This window comes from Hylobates moloch, unplaced genomic scaffold (genome assembly GCF_009828535.3).
Source record: "Hylobates moloch isolate HMO894 unplaced genomic scaffold, HMol_V3 SCAFFOLD_13, whole genome shotgun sequence".
NCBI lineage: Eukaryota > Metazoa > Chordata > Mammalia > Primates > Hylobatidae > Hylobates > Hylobates moloch.
This window is the reverse complement of record NW_026652288.1, coordinates 94,922,321-94,944,620: the sequence shown is the minus strand read 5'-3', so window position 1 is coordinate 94,944,620 and position 22,300 is coordinate 94,922,321. Positions and strand designations below refer to the sequence as shown.

Sequence of the window (22,300 nt, the reverse complement as noted above, 5' to 3'; positions counted from 1 at the left end):
TACTCAGAGAAGCTTGAAGGAAGGAAAAGGAAGGGAGGAGTCAGAGAAGGAGGAAAGAGAGCTCAGCAGGAGGTTGAGTAGAAGCAGGAAGAGAAGGGCTAGTGCAGAGTGACACTGGCATTTCACTTTGATCCTAAAGGGAGGGAGTTCTTTCACAGTCCTGTTTTCAAGTGTCCACTGGGCCAGTCGTGAAGATTATGTGCAAAAGAAAATCAGAGGCCTGAAGGTAAACCTTGCCCACACTGACTGCAAGGCCTGCAGGTGAACAACAAATGGTTTCTGAACGATGAACTGATTCAGAGCAGAGCCTCTAGGATTACCAGGAAGAACCACTGCTTTCTTCCTACCAGCAAGTAGCTTTACCCTTCTTTGGACCAGAAAGACACAAGTCAGCATGAAGTTTTACAGGCGATGGGCCCAGACTTTTTTGTTTTTAACAACAGAATCCTCTCGAATTATTATGAGAAACGCAGTGTATAAAACAGGTATAGTGGAACCAGTTGAAGTGGAGAGCAGCAGCCCTTCTCTGCAGGGCTCCCAGGCTCCCACTCCTTGTCCTTCCTACCCCTGCAATAGCCTCTGAGAAACCTCTGTACAAGCCCTTGGGTGTTCCAGGCTTTGCTTGGAAACCACAGGTACAGTCCTGTTTTCACCATATGTGACAAAGAACTCACAGCCCAGCCAAAGTGGCTCATGCTCTCATAGCTCATTAGTGGTAGAATCCAGACAAAAAGTCTCTCCTAATTTTCAATCTGGTTTATTGAAGGTCAGAGTTCAAACTTGAAGGCACATACAAATCACCTGGGGAGCTTGTTAAAAATGAAGACTTTGATTTAGTAGGTCTGGGGTGGGGCCTAAGAGCCTGCAAGTATAACAAGCTCTCAGATGATGCTAAAGTGAGGCCACACATTGAATAGCCAGAGCTCATAAGTAGGCAGCAGGCAGCAGGAGATGGGTTTTTCTTCTTTTACAGGAAAAGTACAGTTAAGGACTTGTCTTAGCATGGAAGTTCCAGGTATGAAGGGTTTATGATAAGGTGGGTAGGGTATTGTCTGCTATTGGCAGCTTCCTGTCCCAGATTCAAAATTCTATGGTCAGCTGGCCAACTTGTACTGCAGAAAGCACTTGGTTCCTACTATTACAATACCCATTTTATGGAGAAGTGCACTGAGTTTATGCTGGCTTGTATCCATCACAAAGCTAGCAAATGGCAGAACTCATAACTTGAACCCAAGTCTTTTGACCCCATGGCATAGTTCTTCCCCATTTCAATAACAGGATTTCTGTTATTCCTTCTATATTATATCCTACACCTCGCTTTCAAGCCTCTCTTTATTACAGGGTATTTAGACTATCTTTTTGGACTGTACTCACTTATGACAGGCTGGAAATGTCCCCATGATTGAACTTGACACACTTCTTTTTAGTCTCTAACTAAACATAAACTGAAACCTGGGCTTAAGGATGGTTGAATGGTTTCTCCTCTCTAATTTCCTTCAAGGTCTCCAGACTTCTCACTAGGTAATCATGGGACTGTCCAAATCATCTGAAACTGAAGTCCTTCAAGGGACAGTACAGCTCTTTGCAGGTTGCCTTCCTCGTGTTCAGCTAGCTCATTGACTAAGCATCTACTTGTGGCGTCAAACTCTTTCAAACATTTTTCACAGCCAAAATAAAAGCAAACATGAGCTCATATTTTAAAAAGTTAAATAGTTCTGTTTTCTCCCCCAGTGCTCTTGGTTTTAACTGTAGGCAGAAGGCAGGGAGCAGCCACTGGGCAGACTCTGTCTCTAATTAGTACAACAAAAGAAAACGGGTGTTGGGATTTCCCCCAACCCCAAGGATTGTGTCAGGTGGAATCTGAAAAAAGTTTCTCAGAACTTGACCATTAGATGGTTGGGGCAGTAGGTAAAAGCAACATTGGAATTAGTCCGTGTAGTTACTTATTAGAAGTTAGGTACCTATTAGTCCAGCTATGGTAGAATGACTGCCATTCTGATGGCGTCATAATACATTCTTGGTTTGTGTTCTCTCGTGACCTCTATTCTTATTGCATTTAGCTCACATCTCTCTACTGGGTCTACACCCTAGGTTTAGGGACATTCCTTCCCTTTACATTAACTTAGCTAGGAGAGAGCCAGCCCTCTGTTATTTGGGAGGAATGAGTCTCTACAGAGTTTGGTAAGGAAAAATGAGAGGTAGAGAATTCCAAGATTAAACTAATATAAGGCAAATATGTAGTAAAAAGGGGAAAGGGCAATCTTTTTTAAAACTATCACAAAATACATTTTTTGAGCACCTATGATTTGATAGATGATTTCACATGTTATAAATGTTATCTTATTTAAACTTCACAAAACTCCCATGCTAGGGTACAATGAGGGGAACCATATGGTTAGATATAGGTAATTATCGAAGCCCCTGCTTTTGTTTCCATGGTGAGTGATATGGTTTGAGTCTACATCCCCACCCAAATCTCATGTCGGATTGTAATCCCTGCTGTTGGAGGTGGGGCCTGGTGGGGGGTGATTGGATCATGGGGGCAGTTTCTCATGAATGGTTTAGCATCGTCCCCTCGGTGCTGTTCTCATGATAGTGAGTGAGTGAGTTCTCATGAAATTTGGTTATTTAAAGGAATGTAGCACCTCCTCCTTTGCTCTCTCTTCCTCCTATTCCAGCCATGTGAAGTGCTGGCTCCCCCTTCATCTTTCACCATGATTATAAGTTTCTTGAGGCCTCCCCAGAAGCTGAGCAGAAGCTGTCATGCTTCCTGTGTAGCCTGCAGAACCATGAGCCAATTAAACCTTTTTTCTTTATAAATTACCCAGTCTCAGGTATTTCTTTTTTTTTTTTTGAGACAGAGTCATGCTCTGTCACTAGCCTGGGGTGCAGTGGCGTGATCTCAACTCACTGCAACATTCAACTCCCTGGTTCAAGCGATTCTCCTGCCTCAGCCTCCGGAGTGCTGGGATTACAGGCAGGCACCACCACGCCCAGCTAATTTTTGTATTTTTAGTACAGACAGGGTTTCACCATGTTGTTCAGGATAGTCTGGATCTCTTGACCTCGTGATCTGCCTGCCTCAGCCTCCCAAAGTGCTGGGATTACAGGTGTGAGTCACCGCGCCCGGTCAGGTATTTATGACAATGCAAGAAGGGACTAATACAGTGAGTTTGCAGGTACTTTCCACATTATTAAAAAGAATGAACTAAATGTGTGAATAAAAGTAGGCCATGTGTGCTCAATTGTGTTGTAAATCAAGAATTATGACTAATCCAATTCTGTGTCCTAGAGGTCAGAAAAATAAAAAGAAATCTCATGTGCTGTAATTATACCATTTTATCCACGAGGACACTGGGGTTGACAGAGGTCAAGTCACACAGCGTATAAGGCAGGTCCAGGATTTGCCTCCAGGTCTGTCTGGCCCCCAGTTTATTTTTCTTTCCATGCTAAGACAATAAATATTTATGCCACAGATGTAAAAGCTAGATTCCTAAAGTCTGTGATACTCTCTCACCTTCCTACTCTATTTTACCTAGAGATGAGTATCTCTACACTCATCTGCTGAGCTACAGAAGAGGCCACATCCGCCATCCTGTTAGAATGGATTTGTAGGTGGCTCTTTCCCCATTTATCTGAATACTGCGTTTGTACAGGTGTCTCACCGTTTGGTCTGCATCCCAGATTTGTGAGGCACTCCTTTCCTTTTCATAAGTTTCTCCATGGCATTGGGGTGGATGATTGGACGAACAGGGTGTCGTTTGTAGGTCCCAGGATACTTCTTTTCCACTGCTTGCTCACGCCTGCAGAATAAAGGCAAAAGCCACACCTCAGTCATTGCAGACAGAAAGGATAGGCAGAATATTTTCACTGGCTAATTCTACCCACAGATTCTGGCCACATTTAGCTATTTGAATAACAAGGCTGCTATTCAGGTTTAAAAAACAAACAAACAGCCGGGCTCGGTGGCTCACGCATGTAATCCCAGCACTTTGGGAGGCCGAGGTGGGTGGATCACCTGAGGTTGGGAGTTCGAGACCAGCCTCGCCAACATAGTGAAACCCCATTTCTACTAAAAATACAAAAATTAGCCAGGTGTGGTGGCGTGCACCTGTAGTCCCAGCTACTCAGGAGGCTGAGGCAGGAGAATCATTTGAATCCGGGAGGCGGAGGTTGCAGTGAGCTGAGATTGTGTCACTGCACTCCAGCCTGGGTGACAGAGCAAGACTCCATCTCAAAAACAAAACAAAACAAAAGCAAATACTAAATTCAAATTAATCTGACTTCATTCTGCTCTTAAGCTCATGGACTGAGACACTAACAATCACTTTCATTTCCCCAACATAATACAATGGCAGAAGTCCTGCTTGTTTTCAGTAGCTGCTTATCTGGTCAGGATTCCCAGGGTTTTCTTGCCACCATCAGGAGTACCTTATACCACTTTCAGCAGCCAACACATTTCCCCAGAGGGTAATCGGCTCCCCGCTCTTCCCCCTGTGCTCTTCTTGAAATGCAGACCCCTTCCCTATGCAGCAAACGACTGCCAAGCGCATGTTCCCCTATAACTTGCTCTGTGGCAACTCCACTTATTTGTATACGTCGCCAGGGGCAGGGACCTGTGCATAGCACATCCTGGAAGGAATGCTGGGTGAATGAATAAAATATCTGCCAGTTCTGAGTAGCAGCAACATGGAGGGGTAGTACGTTTCTGCTGATTGACAGACTCAAATCAGCAAGAACAGACACGGGTCTGGATACATACTTAATGAGCTCCTTCTCCCGCACTTCTAGCTGCAGCATGATGGCACTCAATTCCATGTATAAATTATTTGCCCGCTCAAGCTTCCGCTCATAGTGTTCACGAATATCCAGTGCATGCCTATCAAAGAAAACACAGGGTCAGCCAGGCCAACCAAGTTCGGGAGAAAAAAGTCCGCTTGATGAAATAAGAAACACGATGACTGATCACAAAAGCATTTGCCCAAGGGCCCTGTTAGTTTAAGCCTCCCTTGTCCAGTGCAGTAACTCAGACAAAATGGAATGGGAGGTGGGAAATCTAAGCTCTCCACTTAGTTTATCCTAAAGAGCCCATCAGCCATACAGGGTAGCCAAGAGGGCCACAGATAAAAATCTGTCTGTAATTCGTCACTATCTTAATAAGAATACAGTAGAATAGACTCATATGTTAATGGAAATATGCAGTTAAAGGCAACACCATGATCACTCATTTACACTTAGCCATGGCCCAGACCCTGTGTGATATAGTGGTTGGTATGGTCTGAATGTTTGTGTCCCCCCAGATTTATATGTTGAAACCTAACACCCAAGATGATAATGTTAAGAGGTGGGGTCGGCCAGATGCAGTGGCTCACGCCTGTAATCCCAGCACTTTGGGAGGCTGAGGCGGGTGGATCACGAGGTCAGGAGTTCAAGACCAGCCTGTGCAATATGGTGAAACCCTGTCTCTACTAAGAATACAAAAATTAGCCCGGCATGGTGGCACACACCTGCAACAGCTACTCAGGAGGCTGAGGCAGAAGAATCGCTTAAACCCGGGAGGTGGAGGTTGCAGTGAGCTGAGATGGTGCCACTGCACTCCAGCATGAGCGACAGAGAGAGACTATCTCAAAATAAACAAATAAATAGGTGGGGTCTTTAGGAGGTGATTAGGTCATCAGAGCTCTGCCCTTGTCAATGAGATGAGTCCCCTTATAAAAAAGACTTGAGGGAGCCCTTTTGCCCTTCTGAGGTGTGAGGACACATAGACGGTGCCATCTATGAAGAACGGGCCCTCACCATACACTGAATTTGCTGGCACCTTGATTATGGACTTCTCAGCTCCAGAACTGTGACCAGTACCTTTCTGTTGTTTATATATTATCCAGTCTAAAGTTTGTTATAGCATTCAGAACTGACTCAGATGTGATTGTATTAGTCTGTTCTCACACTGCTATGAAGAAATACCGGAGACTGGGTAATGTATAAAGGAAAGAGGTTTAATTGACTTACAGTTCTGCATGGCTGGGGAGACCTCAGGAAATTTACAATCATGGCAGAAGGCAAAGGAGAAGCAGGCACCTTCTTCACAGGGCGGCAGGATGGATTGAGTGCAAGCAGGGGAAATGCCGGACATTTATAAAACCATCAGATCTCCTGAGAACTCACACATTATCACAAAAACAGCATGGGGGAAACCGCCCCCAAGGTCCAGTTACCTCCACCTGGTTCTGTCCTTGACACATGGGGATTATGGGAGTTACAATATGAGGTGAGATTTGGGTGGAGACACAGAGCCAAACCATATCAGTGATTATTCATGAACATGTCTTATCTCTCTCTTTTTTTGAGACAGAATCTCACTCTGTCACCCCGGCTGGAGGGCAGTGGCACAATCTGGGCTCACTGCAGCCTCCATCTTCTGGGTTCAAGTGATTCTTATGCCTCTGTCTCCTGCATAGCTGGGATCACAGGCATCATGTGCCACCACACCCAGCTAATTTTTTGTATTTTTAGTACAGATGGGGTTTTGCCATGCTGGGCAGGCTGGTCTCAAACTCCTGGGCTCAAGTGATCTGCCTGCCTTGGCCTCCCAAAGTGCTGGGATTACAGGTGTGAGCCACTGCACCTGGCCTTATATCTCTTAATAGATTATAAGCATCTTGAAGCCAGGGACTAAATCATACATGTCTGGAATTCCATGGCACCTAGGACACTGGCTGAATGATTAAATAGCATTGTTTCAAGAATCTTTGTTGCAGAGACATAATGAAAGAAGATAATGGAGTTGGGAAGAAAGGATAGGAAGAGATACAAAGGAAGGCTAACTTTTGGGGCAACTTTTAAAGAGCATAACAATAAAAAGCAGAGGTGAAAGCTGTGTGGAAAGTGAAATGGTGGTTATGATAAGGGTGCCTGTTAACATCTGAAGACCTGGGGATGAAGGGAGGTGGGGAAGGAGGGATGAGCTGACCTGAGCTCTTCTCTGCGCCTTCGAATCAGTTCTTCATCTAACCGGTGTATACAAGTTCCTTCACTTTTGATCTTCTCAAAATGTTTTTTCACTTCTTCTCTCCATTCAGCCTGGGTAAGGACAAATTAGATTTTGATAAATTCCTGGAGTTTCTTTTTTTTTTTTTTTTTTTTTTGAGATGGAGTCTCGCTGTGTCCCCCAGGCTGGAGTGCAGTGGCACAATCTCGGCTCACTGCAAGCTCCGCCTCCCGGGTTCACGCCATTCTCCTGCCTCAGCCTCCCGAGTAGCTGGGACTACAGGCGCCCGCCACCACGCCCGGCTAATTTTTTTGTATTTTTAGTAGAGACGGGGTTTCACCGTGTTAGCCAGGATCATCTCGAACTCCTGACCTCGTGATCCGCCCGCCTCGGCCTCCCAAAGTGCTGGGATTACAGGCTTGAGCCACCGCGCCCGGCCTAATTCCTGGAGTTTCTATCCCTGATATATTCATAAAGTCACGTACAAGATTTTTTTTCCCTGCATGCTTCTACTGAAGAGCCTTTTTCAGAAAAGATGTTCAATAAATATGATTTGATTGACAGCAAAATATCTCCTGCTACTATATCTCCATGCCCCAGCCCATTTCTATATTTCTACTCCAATATATGATGCTGTCTTTTTCTGAGTTTTCCTCCAGCACTGACTATGAGGAACATCACAGCTGGCATGCTGGCCATCACTTTTGGAATAAAAGAGTTCACTTTAAGGCAAGATGGTGGCTGAGATAGCCTGGCCAGAAAAAAATAGCTCTGATAACCACATGGAAATGTATGTGTGCGTGTGAGATTACGAACATCTTTTTGGCCCCAGAATTCCTCCTAGGCTTTGTTTGGGAAAGTATCTTAAGAAAATATCTAGAGTAGAAGACCCTACAGGCATGAACAGCAGGAAATTAGAATAGAAATATAAGAAACTATATGGGAATTTGGAGTTGAGGGAAAGAACAGAAAGAAGAGAAGGAGGAGGAGGAAAGAGAATGGCCAAGCAATTTAGTCATTTGACAAAATTTTTCGAACAGAGATGGATGTCTAATACATGGTTTAAGTTGTTCAAAATGTAAACTTCTTTAAATTTTCTAAACCTTCAGTGAGGTCTCTGATATTTACCTAGACTTTGGATGACTGCTTTTTTAAAAAAAAATTTGTTTATTTATTATTATTATTATTTTTGAGATGGAGTCTTGCTCTGTCACCTAGGCTGGAGTACAGTGGCGTGATCTCAGCTCACTGCAGCCTCTGTCTCCTGGGTTCAAGTGATCCTCCTGTCTCAGCCTCCTGAGTAGCTGGGATTACAGGTGCCTGCCACCATGCCCAGCTAATTTTTCTATTTTTAGTAGAGGCGGGATTTCACCATGTTGGCCGGGCTGGTCTTGAACTCCTGACCTCAAATGATCCACCCGCTTTGGCCTCCCAAAGTGCTGGGATTACAGGCATGAGCCACCGCACCCAGCCCTGTTTTGTTTTTTAAAGAAAGGTGCTGAATTGAATGTTTGGTCAATATGGGACAAAGATAAAGGCACAACCACAAGGCAGCAGGGGTGGGGACCAAGAATTTTCAGAAGGCAGAGGCAGAGCAGCCATGAAATTATCACTCTCCCAGAAATGTACAGAAGTATTAGAAAGGACATTGAGCTTTCCACAGGGCATGAAATTTCAAGCTAATTTTACCTAAATTTTAGGGGGTAGAAAAAACCACTACTGGAATATGGCCTACAGGCAATAGGCCACAGAGAGAAACAGCGGAAATATGTTTCCTCATATTATGTATAGACTGTCTTCCATTTCCAGAAGCCAGTGAGACATAATTTCCTGTGAAGGGTAGATTTGTAACTAAATGTATCTAATTGTATAATCTTCTCCTAAAATTATTCTACTACCTTTAGATTCATGTTAAAAAGTATCTCTCCAGATCGTCAGGTAGCTGCATTTTGAATTTGGTGAGGAATCTCCCCATTGTTTTCCATGTTAGCTGCACCATTTTGCATTCTCACCAACAGTGTACAAGGGTTCCAGTTTCTCTACATCCTTGCCTATATATATTTTAAAAATTAAAAAAAAAATAGCAATCCCTAATTGCTATTGTGGGTGTGGTGGCTCATGCCTGGAATTCCAGCACTTTGGGAGGCTGAGGTGAGAGGATTGCTTGAGCCCAGGAGTTCAAGACCAGCCTGGCCAACATGGTGAAACCCTGTCTCTACTAAAAATACAAAAATTAGCTGGGTGTGGTGGCATGCACCTGTAATCCCAGCTACTCGGGAGGCTGAGGCAGGAGAATAGCTTGAACCCGGGAGGCAGAGGTTGCAGCGAGCCAAGATCATGCCATTGCACTCCAGCCTGGGCAACAAGAGCGAAACTCCATCTCAGAAAAAAATAAAATAAAATAAAATAAAAGACAGTAGCTCTCATTAAGTGTTTTTACCACAATAATAGAAAGAGTATCTTTCTGGATCAAGTAAGAAGTTATTCTTAGGTAATTGTGGATTTATAGAAGGTTTTCCCCAAATTAGCTGTTTCTCATCTATTTTTATAGGGGAAATTATATTTTAATCATGCAAAAAATGATCATTCGATAATATGCTAGATTTTCCCACATATATGTTGAACACTGGAGAGAAGTTTCTGTTGGTTGGTTGACTTTCAGGCAGCAAATCTATCCAACAATGTCATTAGAAAGCCAAGATCCAGAATACACGACCGCAGTCTATGGCCATACCACCCTGAAGAGTGCCAATCGCATCAGAAACATACCAGGCCCACCACCCGAGTACCAATCTCATCAGAACACATACCGCAGTCTATGGCCAATCTCATCAGAACACACTACCGCAGTCTATGGCCATACCACCCTGAACGTGCCCAATCTCATCAGAACACACTACCGCAGTCTATGGCCATACCACCCTGAACGCGCCCAATCTCATCAGAATACACTACCGCAGTCTATGGCCATACCACCCTGAACGCGCCCAATCTCATCAGAACACACTACCGCAGTCTATGGCCATACCACCCTGAACGTGCCCAATCTCATCAGAACACACTACCGCAGTCTATGGCCATACCACCCTGAACGCGCCCAATCTCATCAGAATACACTACTCCATTGTTCGATAGTGACCTTTGACAGCATCTAAGCTGTAAACGAAAGTTTGGTTGAGCCCCTGGTAATGCTATTCTCTCAATCCTCAGATCAAAGTCATGGAGCAGGAGGAGTATTTGAGCTTTAGGAGGCGAAAGAATGACAAGTGAAAGTAGTTAGACCAAAAAAGAATAAGAGGGTCAGATTTGTGTCTTGAAGTATCCTCTTTTGTGCAAAACTGTCACTGTATCCTACTAAAATACTTCAAGAAGGGACGAGAAAAGGAGTACCTCCCTCTGGTGGTGAGGAATTTTATATCACAGATGAGATTTGTTTTAATTCTAGAGGAAATAAATCTCCTGACATCTAGCTTATAATTACGAGAAACTCAAGGAGAACTTTCTGAAGATTGAAATCTGTAAGAAAGTAGGTTTCCAGAAAGAAGTTCCCTCCTGTGAACAGAAAAAAGGACGTATGGGAAAACACCAGGTACTGATGAATAATGTGTTTCCCCCAAAGGTATCCTATTCCTGGCACATGTTGATTTCGAGTTCCATTTTATATACTTAGAATCTCATGGAAAAGGAGTTCCAATTTGAGCTTAATCTGCAGTTCAGGCATGTCTGGGCACATATGAAGAAAGGGAGGATGGGCAAGCCCAAAGCCAATTTGCACAGCTATCGAGGAGCCTCTGAGAGAGCAGACTAAGGGTGGGAGGAGTCCTGCATGAGCTTGACCTGTAACAAAGCCACCTTCCTAGGAGTGGAGGGGCATTTTCTATCGTTTCACTACAAGGCCTGAGATACCCTGGAACAGAACCAGCGTTGCTCTTCTACTGTCCACAGTATTGATAAGAGCCTAATCAGTTAATAGGGTTGCTCCAAAAAATAATAATAAAAATAAAAAGTAAAGACAGAGCTTAGTTAAGATAGAAGAGACATTACACTTGTGGGTGGAAGATATGAAAAGAAACGTGTTCTGATGGACAGCAGTCAGGCTCCGTACTATTCAAGGTTTTAGGCATCCACTGGGGGTTGTGGAATGTACCACGGATAAGTGGGGAGTACTGTATAGGTGTCAAAATGAAGTTGAATTAATAGACAAATGGATAAACAAAATGTGGTATATATACCATGGAATATTATTTAGCCGTAAAAAGTAATGAAGTTGTGACACGTGCTACAAAATACGTGAACCTTGAAAACACGCCAAGTGAAACCAAGCCAGGCACAAATGAACAAATATTGTATGATTCTACTTAAATGAAATAACCTGGAATAGGCAAATTCATAGAGACAGAAGATAAGATAGAGATTACTGGGGGAGGTGGGGAGGAGGGAATGGGGAGTTACTGCTGAATGAGGTGATGAAAATTTTTGGAAACAGATAGTGGTGACAATTTCACAACATTGTGAATGTAATTAATGCCACTGAGTCATGCATTCAAAAATGGTTAAAGTCAGCTGGGCGTGGTGGCTCATGTCTATAATCCCAGCACTTTGGGAGGCTGAGGTGGGTGGATCACCTGAAGTCAGGAGTTCGAGACCAGCTTGGCCAACATGGTGAAACCCCATCTTTACTAAAAATACAAAAAATTAGCCGGCATGATGGCAGTTGCCTGTATTCCCAGCTACTCGGGAGGCTGAGGCAGGAAAGTAGCTTGAACCTGGGAGGTGGAGGTTGCAGTGGGCTGAGATCACACCACTGCACTCCAGCCTGGGTGACAAGAGCAAAACTCTGTCTCAAAAAAAAATTTTTTTTAAATGGTTAAAATGGCAAATTTTATACTATCTTTATTTTACCACACTTTAAAAAAAGTAAATAACAACAACAAAAAACAAATTGAGTCAGTTCCAGCCTAGCTTAAGGAGTAGAGAAGCAAGATGTGGGGGGCTTAGTAGAGGGAAATCAGATGTGATCAGAAAAGCCATAGTGGGGTCCAGTCCAACCCTTTCTGGGCACACGACTCCTCTCCTGATGTGAGTGTCCAGCCTCTGCATATGTATCTGCTCCCTCACAAGAAGATTACTTTTAAGGCAGCAGAGTCTAACCTCAGATTTGGGGTGTCTCTGCAACTCCCAGTCCCTGCATTTCTGGGTGGTCACAATGGCACTCAAGAGAACACTAGAATGATGCAAAGGCAGGGGGGTGAGAGAGCTTCAAAGCCAGGCACACGATCCACCTAGCAGCTGGGATCTGGAATTGGGTGAAAACGTTTTCTGAAAGATTCATATCAAATGTTAATTGAATCCCACGAACAGTAATTGCCTATTTGGAGAAATGGGTGATTGTCTAGCAACGAAGCAATAGCTTTGGCAGAATCTAATATTGTATTGAAATTGGTTGCTTTGTTCATCTGCTCCGTATAGTCTACATCTTTATGCATGTGCTGTTGACGAAAAAAACAAATGACGCATTTTCTCTCAGGAAGGAGTCAGCTGGGCTCTTGGCAGCACCTCTTGACCGAAGTTTTGGTAGAAAGTAGAGACTGGGGCTAACAACTATTGATTGATAACTGATGTTGAGAGGATCTTAGCAGGCAGGAGGAGGCAAGGCCTCAGGTACAAGAGGACTATAGAAAGAGCATGTGCCTGCCAAAAAGCCAGGTCTTCCCTACAGGGGCAGGATAAAGTCAAACACAATAGGATTTCCCTGGATGCCATCTTCTTCATCTCAGGAGTTCATCAGAAAAAAAATCCAGAATGTAACAACCCAAAGGAGGCTTAATTTTTGTACTTAGTACAAAGCTACAAAAATTAAGCTAAATAATGACACCTTTGTTTTTGTTTTATGCTATCATATGCAACTCAAGAATAATGACATAATGACATCTTTTTTTTTTTTTTTTTTTTTTTTGAGATGGAGTCTCGCTCTATTGCCCAGGCTGGAGTGCAGTGGCTTGATCTTGGCTCAGTGCAACCTCTGCCTCCTGGGTTCAAGCAATTCTTGTGCCTCAGCCTCCCAAGTAGCTGGGATTACAGGTGATTACACCACACCCAGCTAATTTTTGTATTTTTAGCAGACACATGGTTTTGCCATGTTGGCCAGACCGGTCTCTAACTCCTGACCTCAAATGATCCACCCACCTCGGTCTCCCAAAGTGCTGGGATTACAGGCATGAGCCACTGTGGCCAGCCAAGAATAATGACATCTTACAATCAAACTGTTCTTGATGGTCTACAATGCATTTGCAGTTTTATCTTTTCATTTGCTTCTCCCAGAAACTCCCTAAGGAAGGGAAGATAGGATTATCTTCATTGTTTTGGTGAATAAGCTGAGGTTTGGTGTAATTGAGTGACTTAGCCAAGACCACACAGTATGAAGTGACAGGACCGGGTTTAGACTAAAGGTCTCTTGCTATTTGTAGTACCTCACTAGCCAGTTCATATTAGCTAGAGGTGGTCTCACTTTCAGATCCAGAGACAAATTGACTTATAAATACTGAGAAAATTCTAGGAGGTAGCAAAATAGCAGATTTGGAGCTATTTAAGGAGAAGAGACATTTTACGTTGGGAAAAAATGTGGAAGAAGAATAAGTGAATATGAAAAAATGCTGCTGTGGTCTGAATGTTTGTGTTCCCTCCAAATTCATATGCTGAAATCTTAACCCCAAGGGGATGGTATTAGGAGGTGGGGCTTTGGGGAAGTAATTAGGTCATGAGAGCAGAGCCCTCATGAATGAGAAAAGTGCCCTTATCAAATAGGACCAAGGGAGCTTGTTCACCCTTCCACCTTGTGAGGACACAGTGAGAAGGCATCACCTGTGAACCAGAACTCAGGCCCTCACCAGACACCAACTCTGCTGGTGCCTTGGACTTCTCAGTCTCCAGAACCATGAGATTAACTTCTGTTGTTTCTAAGCCACCCAGTGTGTGACATTTTGTTGTAGCAGCTTGAGCTAAGATAGATGCTTAATGTACTCAGTTTTCTTCTCCCCTCTTCTCTCCTCTTCTGACCTCCTCTCCTGTTCTCTCCTCTCCTTTTCTTTCCTATTCTTTTCCCAAGAGAACCTTTTCTGAGTTCAATTTTAATGCTCCATGCTATGGGTATCTTGATAATCTGGGAGCAGTTTCGGGTGAGGACACCGACTGTGGTGACTTAGCTGCCCTGCACAGGGCTCTGCACGTGGTAGGTTCTCAAAATGTGGGCCTGGCTTCAGAAGTGACGTTTTAGGAGGACTTAAGTAACATCTGTTCAGAACTGGAAGTTTTTCCAAATATGTAAACTTATATTGACTGTCTCAATGGCTTGTGACTTAATACCATCATCAGAAATTGCTTTTCAAAATTATGGTACGTACAGTTTTATTGTAAAGGAAGCAAAGTTGGCTGTGCATGGTGGCTCACACCTGTAACCCCAGCACTTTGGGAAGCCGAGGTGGGTGGATCACCTGAGGTGAAGAGTTCGAGACCAGCCTGGCCAACGTGGTGAAACCCCGTCTCTACTAAAAATACAAAAGTTAACCGAGTGTGGTGGCATACACCTGTAGTCCCAGCTACTGTGGAAGCTGAGACAAGAGAATTGCTTGAACTTGGGAGGTGGAGGATGCAGTGAGCAGAGATCGCGACACTGCACTCCAGCCTGGGTAAGACAGAGCGAGACTCTGTCTCAAAAAAAAAAAAAAAAAAAAAAGCAGCAGCAGCAGCAAGCTGTGATTGCAACCATATCTTAAAGTTCGAAAGATTTCCTAGAGAGTACTATTATTCTCTTTCATTTCACAAAAAGGTTGTGTTTTTTCTGATTACTAACAGAAGATACTTGAAAGATTTCTCGCCCAGTGCCCCCATACCTACATGTATTTGAACAGATGGGTGATAGTGCTAAGGGAATTGATCTGAATGTGTATCAAAGAATGTAGGAAATGTCATGAAGTCAACCTCCTACCTCATCTATTTCCTCTGAAAGCAAACACTTTACTTACATAATAATTTCTTAGACATAGTAAAAAACAATAGGGGCAAGCCTGATGATTTAAAGACACAGTTGTGGGGAGATCTAAGTTTATGGATCACAGAGAGTGTGTTAGAACTTTGGTAACAGGACAAGAGTCTCTGATTTATCATTTCTTAGGAACTGCAATCAAAACAAAAAACAAAAACCTATGCCTTTACTAAGATATTCCTCAATATCTGTCTGATAGGCAGACGCCACAGAAGTACTCCAAGCCTCTGGTAGGGGCAGGTAGAAAAACATATATATCATATATATATATAATTTTTTTTTTGACGGAGTCTCACTCTGTCGCCCAGGCTGGAGTGCAGTGGCGCGATCTCGGCTCACTGCAACCTCCACCTCCCAGGTTCAAGTGATTCTCCTGCCTCAGCCTCCTGAGTAGCTGGGACTACCGGTGTGTGGCACCACGCCCAGCTAATTTTTTTATTTTTAGTAGAGACGGGGTTTCACCATGTTGGCCAGGATGGTCTCAATCTCTTGACCTCATGATCTGCCCGCCTAGGCCTCCCAAAGTGAAAAGCATATTTAAGGACTTGTTCAGCTCCCAGGGATGATGCCCCTCCCAAAATCCAGGACTGTTTTCATCGGATACTTTCCTGGTGGGTAAACTCATCGCCCTTCAGGGATGGGGGGCTATGAGAAGGAGGCTGAAATGCCAATTGCTAGTAAAATGTCTTTTCTGAGAATGAATCTTTGAAATGATACTGGAAGTCAGCGGGGAGATGCGATTCACTTTACAAAAATTCATTTCTGAAGCACAATAACATTGAGATACAGCTATATGAGAAATGAGAAATTAGGTAATAATTTTGTTATGTTCTATAAGCATACAGCTATAATTCAGGATCATTACATTTATTTTGAAAGTTATAGTTCCATCCCTTTTGATATTGCCTGGGTCTGGAAGGGATAAGGGCCTTATAAAAAATTCATCTCTTAATCCAGTCTATCGTTGTTGGACATTTGGGTTGGTTTCAAGTCAGGTGGGAATTGAACAATGAGAACACATGGACACAGGAAGGGGAACATCACACTCCGGGGACTGTTGTGGGGTGGGGGGAGGGGGAGGGATAGCATTAGGAGATATACCTAATGCTAAATGACGAGTTAATGGGTGCAGCACACCAACATGGCACATGGATACATATGTAACAAACCTGCACATTGTGCACATGTACCCTAAAACTTAAAGTATAATAATAATAAAATTAAAAAAAAAATTCATCTCTTACCATCCCCTATCCACATTGACAGTGGTTAGAGGACCAATCCTTATGGCATTTGCAGCCTTTTAATTTAATTGCCACCAATTCTTCCCCTCTCCAGATCCGTGCCCTTACAACGTGCTATGGCAGATTCTCTTGTCAAGAGGTGAAGCTTGTTTCTCAATCCCGAGAATCTAGGTTGGCCTGTGACTTGCTTGGCCAATGGAACATTAGCAGGAATAATGCAGCACAGGCTTGGAAATCACTTGTGCATTGGGACTTGCTCTCTTGCTACATTTGTCACCCTGAGAACACCATGTGAACAAGCCCAAGGTGGCCTGTTGCAGGGATAGAGGCCACGTGGAGGAGAAGCAAGGTGCTCTAGCTAATAGCCAGCCAATTGTCAGGCGTGTGAATGAGACTGTCCTAGGACCAGCCAGCCTCCCAGCTGACCTGACAATTCACCACAGACACATGAGTGTGCCCAGTCAAAGCCAGTAGAACTGCCTAGCCCAAATTGCCAACCCATAGAATCATGAGCTACATACACATAAATGCTTACTGTTGTAAGCCATAAGTTTTGGGATGGGGCCAGGCAATGGCTCATGCCTGTAATCCCAGCACTTTGGGAGGCCGAGGCAGGCAGATTGCTTGAGCCCAGGAGTTTGAGACCAGCCTGGGCAACATGGTGAAACCACGTCTCTACCAAAAAAAACAAAAACAAAAAACAAAAATTAGCCAGGTGTGGTGGTGCATGCTTGTAGTCCTAGGTACTTGGGGGGCTGAGGTGGGAGGGTTGCCTGAGCCCGGGAGTTGAAGGCTACAGTGAGCTGAGATCAGACCACTGTACTCCTGCCTGGTTGACAGAGTGAGACCTTGTCTCAAAAAATAAAAATAAAAGTTTTGAGATGGTTTGTAGTACAGTAGAGGCTAACAGAATCATTAAATTATACTTATTTGGAACTACTAGGTGACACACTTAGAGAAAAGGTTCTCTCTAGGCTGAGTTCTATCATAGGCTCATTCTGGTATTTAACCTCCCACCTCTGTACTTCAGCTTTTCTACTTCAAAGAAGACAATATTTCTTGAAGGTTGACAGTAATCCTAACTCAGATGTATGTACATTACAGCTTTCGTATCTTCTTTTTCTCTTTTCTGTTCAGCAGTCTTACCAGAAGCCACTATAAGGATGATATTCGACATGTTTTTTCTTTTCCTTTTTTTTTTTTTTTTTTTTTTTGAGACAGAGTTTAGCTGTTGTTGCCCAGGCTGGAGTACAATGGCATGATCTCGGCTCACCACAACCTCCACCTCCTGGGTTCAAGTGATTCTCCTGTCTCAGCCTCCCGAGTAGGTGGGATTACAGGCATGCGCCACCACACCCGGCTAATTTTGTATTTTTAGTAGAGACAGGGTTTCTCCATGTTGGTCAGGCTGGGCTTGAACTCCTGGCCTCAGGTGATCTGCCTGCTTCGGCCTCCCAAAGTGCTGGGATTACAGACGTGACCCACCATGCCTGGCCAACACATGTTTGTTCAAATGAGTTATTAATATATGTTAAATGCTTTAAAAACTCTAAGATGTCATATGTGTGAAGTAACCTATTTATTGTTTCACAATGAATAGTTATATAACTATTATAACAAACACAATGGGCCCTTCTAAGAGTTACTCTTTTTCACTGAGAGTTCTCTATCTGTTTAGTAGCACCTGGTAGAAAGTTTCCCAACTTACCTGAGACTTGAAGTAAGTTTCTTGTGGGGTGGCAAGTACATCTGCAGAGGCAATGTCTAAATGCATGAGTGTCTGCCGAAAAGAAGGTCGGTTTCGAGGTTTACTCTGCCTAAAAGTGAAAAAGACAGTTTGTGCATTTCAAAAGTTGTGTCCAGGAGAATGAAGATTTTATTTTACTTTATGAAAAAGACTGTTTACTTCAAAATGGCTATATCTGAGTAAAACCAGCTGTACTCCATTATATCAGGATAGCATAACTGAATTGTATCTCAGTACAGTTTTAACATTTCTTTAAATGTATTTTTTTTTTTTTTTTTCAGAGATGGGGTCTCACTATGTTGCCTAGGCTGATCTCAGACTCCTGGGCTCAAGTGATCCTCCTGCCTCGGCCTCCCAAAGTGTTGGGATTACAGGCATGAGTCACCATGCCTGGCCCTGCAGTACAGTTTTTTATTTATATTTTATTTTATTTTATGTTTTCAAAATAGAGATGGGGTCTCACTCTGTTGCCCAAGCTGTTCTTGAACTCCTGGCCTCAAGCGATCCTCCCATCTCTGCCGCCCAAAGTGTTGGAATTACAGGTGTGAGCCACCTGTAATTGTGTGCCTGGCTGCCCTGCAGCACAGTTTTGATATACTGAAGAGCAAAAGGAAAATGTCATTATGAGATACCTCTAATGATGAAATGGAAATCTAGGATCAGTGACCTATTTAATAATAGTCCATTAGGACTAGCAAAGAAATAATAGCTATCATTGACCAAGGCCTACTATTTCAAGATAATCATACCAAGTTCTTTATTTCTAAATTTTAATTAATTACAACACAATAACTCTATGAGTCAGTGTTGTCTCTGTTTTACAAATAAGAAAACTGATATTGGATAACATGCCCAAAATTGCACAGATAGAAAGGGGCAGAGCTGGTATTTGAACCCAAGATTCTCCCACTCCAAAGCTCCTATTCTTTCCACCACCAGGAGATTTACTCCAAATACACATTAGACACCTCCCTATTGTTTTAGAGACAATATTCTTACCACGTCTGTTTCATAAGGATTTTGAATCCATCGGGGCAAGTGGAAGGAACTGGAAGGTGGAGGCTGTTGCTTCCAACACCCCAGATAATGGCTGAAGAATCTACATCTTTGTAAGGGATCTCTCCCGTCAGCAGCTCCCAAAGCACCACTCCAAAAGACCTGCAGTAGCGCCGGGAACACGGACAGAAGAGTTTCGGAAAGACGGATTTGTATTTTAGCTCTTTATTAATTTAAATCAAATTAGTACATATACCCAGTTTTAAAATTCTAATATTGCTATAAGAAAAACAGAAACATCTGGGACAACTCTGAAAAAAAAAAAAATCTATGTGGGGTAATCAACACTACCGGAAATTAAAACCTGAATAATTAACTCTCGTGTGTGAACAGAGCACCAGAATAATGGACTGGACAAGAAATCCAGAAATAAACCAAATACATTTAGGAATTGAATGTATGATAGAAGTGACATCACAAACCAGTGGGGAAAAATTGATTAGTCCATAAATGTTGTTGGAACAGCTGGGAAAAAAATTAAATCTATAACTCACCATAAATCAAGATAAATTTCACATGAATCAAAGATTTAAGTAGAAAAATGAAACCATAAAAATCTTCTAAAAAATAAGGAGTTAAAAAATTATCTAGGAGTGTTAAAGACTTTTTTTTTTTCTTTTTTAGACAGAATCTTGCTCTGGTGGTGCAGTGGTGCGATCTTGGCTCACTGCAACCTCCACCTCCTGGGTTCAAGCAGTTCTGCTGCCTCAGCCTCCCAAGTAGCTGGGATCACAGGCACGTGCCACCACACCCAGCTAATTTTTTGTATTTTTAGTAGAGATGGGGTTTCACTATGTTGGCCAGGTTGGTCTTGAACTCCTGACCTCAAGTGATCCACCCACCTCGGCCTCCCAAAGTGCTGGAATTACAGGTGTGAGCCACTGTGCCTGGTTTTTAAAGACTTTTTAAACGATGAAATCTAAAAGCCATAAAAGGAGAAATTGAGAAATTAAACTGTATTTTCAAAATCTGACACAGAAAAAAAAATACCATAAGCAAAATAACAAAATGTGAAGTATCTACAATTTACACAAAATGTGAATCTCCTTAATATAGAAAATACTCTGATAAATTATGAGTAAAAATCAGAAAGCTGAGCAAAGATTATGAGTCATTCACAAATAAGAAAATACGATGGCTCTAACACATATGAATAAATGTATAGGCTCACTTATCCTAAGAGGAATGCACCCAAGATACCATTTTTTTACCTTTATGATTGGCAAAAATCCAAGAGTTTAGCACATTTTGTTGGTGAGACTGAGAAAACACTCTTACATATTTCCGGTGGGAACATCAATTAGTAATCCTCAAGGAGGGTACTTTGGTAATGATTATCTAAATTACAAATGACCCCACATTTCTACTTTATCCTATTTCTCTGGTATTACATGCAATTTTGACGTGCTATTATTTTGGTTTTAAGCCTAAAAGTTACTAGTTGCCAATTTTAGGGGTAGAAGAAAAGCTATCACAGGGAAAAATACTGTTAATAGAAAAGACTTGCAACCTCAGAGGAAATGTTATAAAGATTTTGTTTAAAAGCATAGCCTATAGAGGCTGTTCAATAAAAGGGCAAAACAACCTCCTACATCTCAAACATGTCTAGAGAACATAATTGTGTCATAGCAAAGTACATCATTGATATGTGTAACGATGACCTGAGTCATTGAGAATAGGTAAGCTCTTGTACTTTACTCAAGAAGGTGAGAATTATGTAACATATTTCAGAAAGACTTCTGTACTACATGATCATTTGAAGTAAACTTTCAGTCTCCTAGAAAGTTCAGCATATTCTGAGGTCCCCCAAACTGATGACTTACTGAGTGGATAGTCACCCTAATTCCCCCAATCCTTCTCCCCATATATCACCATACTGGGAAGTACCTCAGATAATATGAGGCTGAAATCAACCAAAAGTGAGCAACACTAAAGAATATTTTGGAAAAGTAAGTGCTGAAGGAAGACAGTGCTAATAGGCGAAAGTGGGAAAAGGCTTTTTAGTTGGCACAACTGGTGGCACCACTCACCATATATCAACTTTTTCAGAGACAGGTTCATTCCGTATCACCTCTGGTGCCATCCATGCGACTGTGCCAGCAAATGACATCTTGGTACTTTTGTCACTGAGTTCCTTAGATGTACCAAAATCTGAAATTTTTACTGCATCTGTGTGGGTCACTAAAACACTTTAAAAAGAAATAAAAAGAACACATCCAGATCATTAGTACTAATGAAAACCATGATTCTAAATGGCTGAAACTGAAGACTTTATCTGCTGCTTCCTATCTTGTAGCATTCAGCTTGCAGTTTCCAATGTCACTGGGGCATTGGCTATACATTAGAAATAGCATCATTCATACTTGTGAAGCAGTTTAGCGTAATGGGCTTTTAACACCTAGTCTTATTCAGCCTCTTCCACTTGCTGTGTGACCTTTGCCAAATTATTTAACTCTTTTTTTTTTTTTTTTTTTTTTTTTTTGAGACAGAGTTTCACTCTTGCCGCCCAGGCTGGAGTGCAATGGCACGATCTCAGCTGACTGCAACCTCTGCCTCCCGGGTTCAAGGGATTTTCTCCTTGCCCCAGCCTCCCAAGTAGCTGCGATTGCAGGCACCTGCCACCATGCCCAGCTAATTTTTGTATTTTTAGTAGAGATGGAGCTTCTCCATGTTGGCCAGGCTGGTCTCGAACTCCTGACCTCAGGTGATCCACTCATCTTGGCCTCCCAAAGTGCTGGGATTACAGGTGTGAGCCACTGCGCCTGGCCTTACTTAACTCTTCTAAGCCAGTTTTCTCATGTGTAGGATGGAGACTCTTCAGGTCTTATCCACAATTTGAAAATGCAAAAAGTTTTCAACCAGTTTATATTTTTTTCACATGTATAAGGCAAACTTGCTTTCTTCATCCCATTTTGTGTGAACAATAGGTTTTGCTGCAGATTTGTTAACGTGATTGATTTTAGGGTACTGCTTCAGACCTCGCTGGATGTCTAAGGTAGTGCACTACCTTTCTGAAAATATCTTGCTTCAAGAGTTTTGAATAAGGGATGGTAGACCTGTAACAACAATCTCATTGAATTTTCATTTGAATTAAATGAGGTAAGATACGTAAGGCACCGTTATCAATAAATATTGGTTTCCATCCTTGCTGGCTTTAGCCAGCCCACTAAAAAGAATATTTCTTTTAAAACACTGTTTAAATGATAGCCAACTAATATCATGAA

General features: G+C 42.6%; 1 protein-coding gene across 7 annotated transcripts in view; it reads right to left on the bottom strand.

Moving 5' to 3' along the window:
* Window positions 1-22,300, bottom strand: part of MAP3K13 (mitogen-activated protein kinase kinase kinase 13) — a 200,647-nt gene that overhangs the window by 12,167 nt on the left and 166,180 nt on the right. For all 7 annotated transcript variants that reach the window (XM_058426161.1, XM_058426162.1, XM_058426164.1 and 4 more), the window contains 6 exons: window positions 21,107-21,265; window positions 19,020-19,178; window positions 17,982-18,090; window positions 6,971-7,080; window positions 4,763-4,879; window positions 3,666-3,803 (listed from right to left, as the gene is read on the bottom strand). In XM_058426161.1, the coding sequence (XP_058282144.1) occupies window positions 3,666-3,803; window positions 4,763-4,879; window positions 6,971-7,080; window positions 17,982-18,090; window positions 19,020-19,178; window positions 21,107-21,265 (792 nt within the window). The remainder of the gene's footprint in view (window positions 1-3,665; window positions 3,804-4,762; window positions 4,880-6,970; window positions 7,081-17,981; window positions 18,091-19,019; window positions 19,179-21,106; window positions 21,266-22,300) is intronic.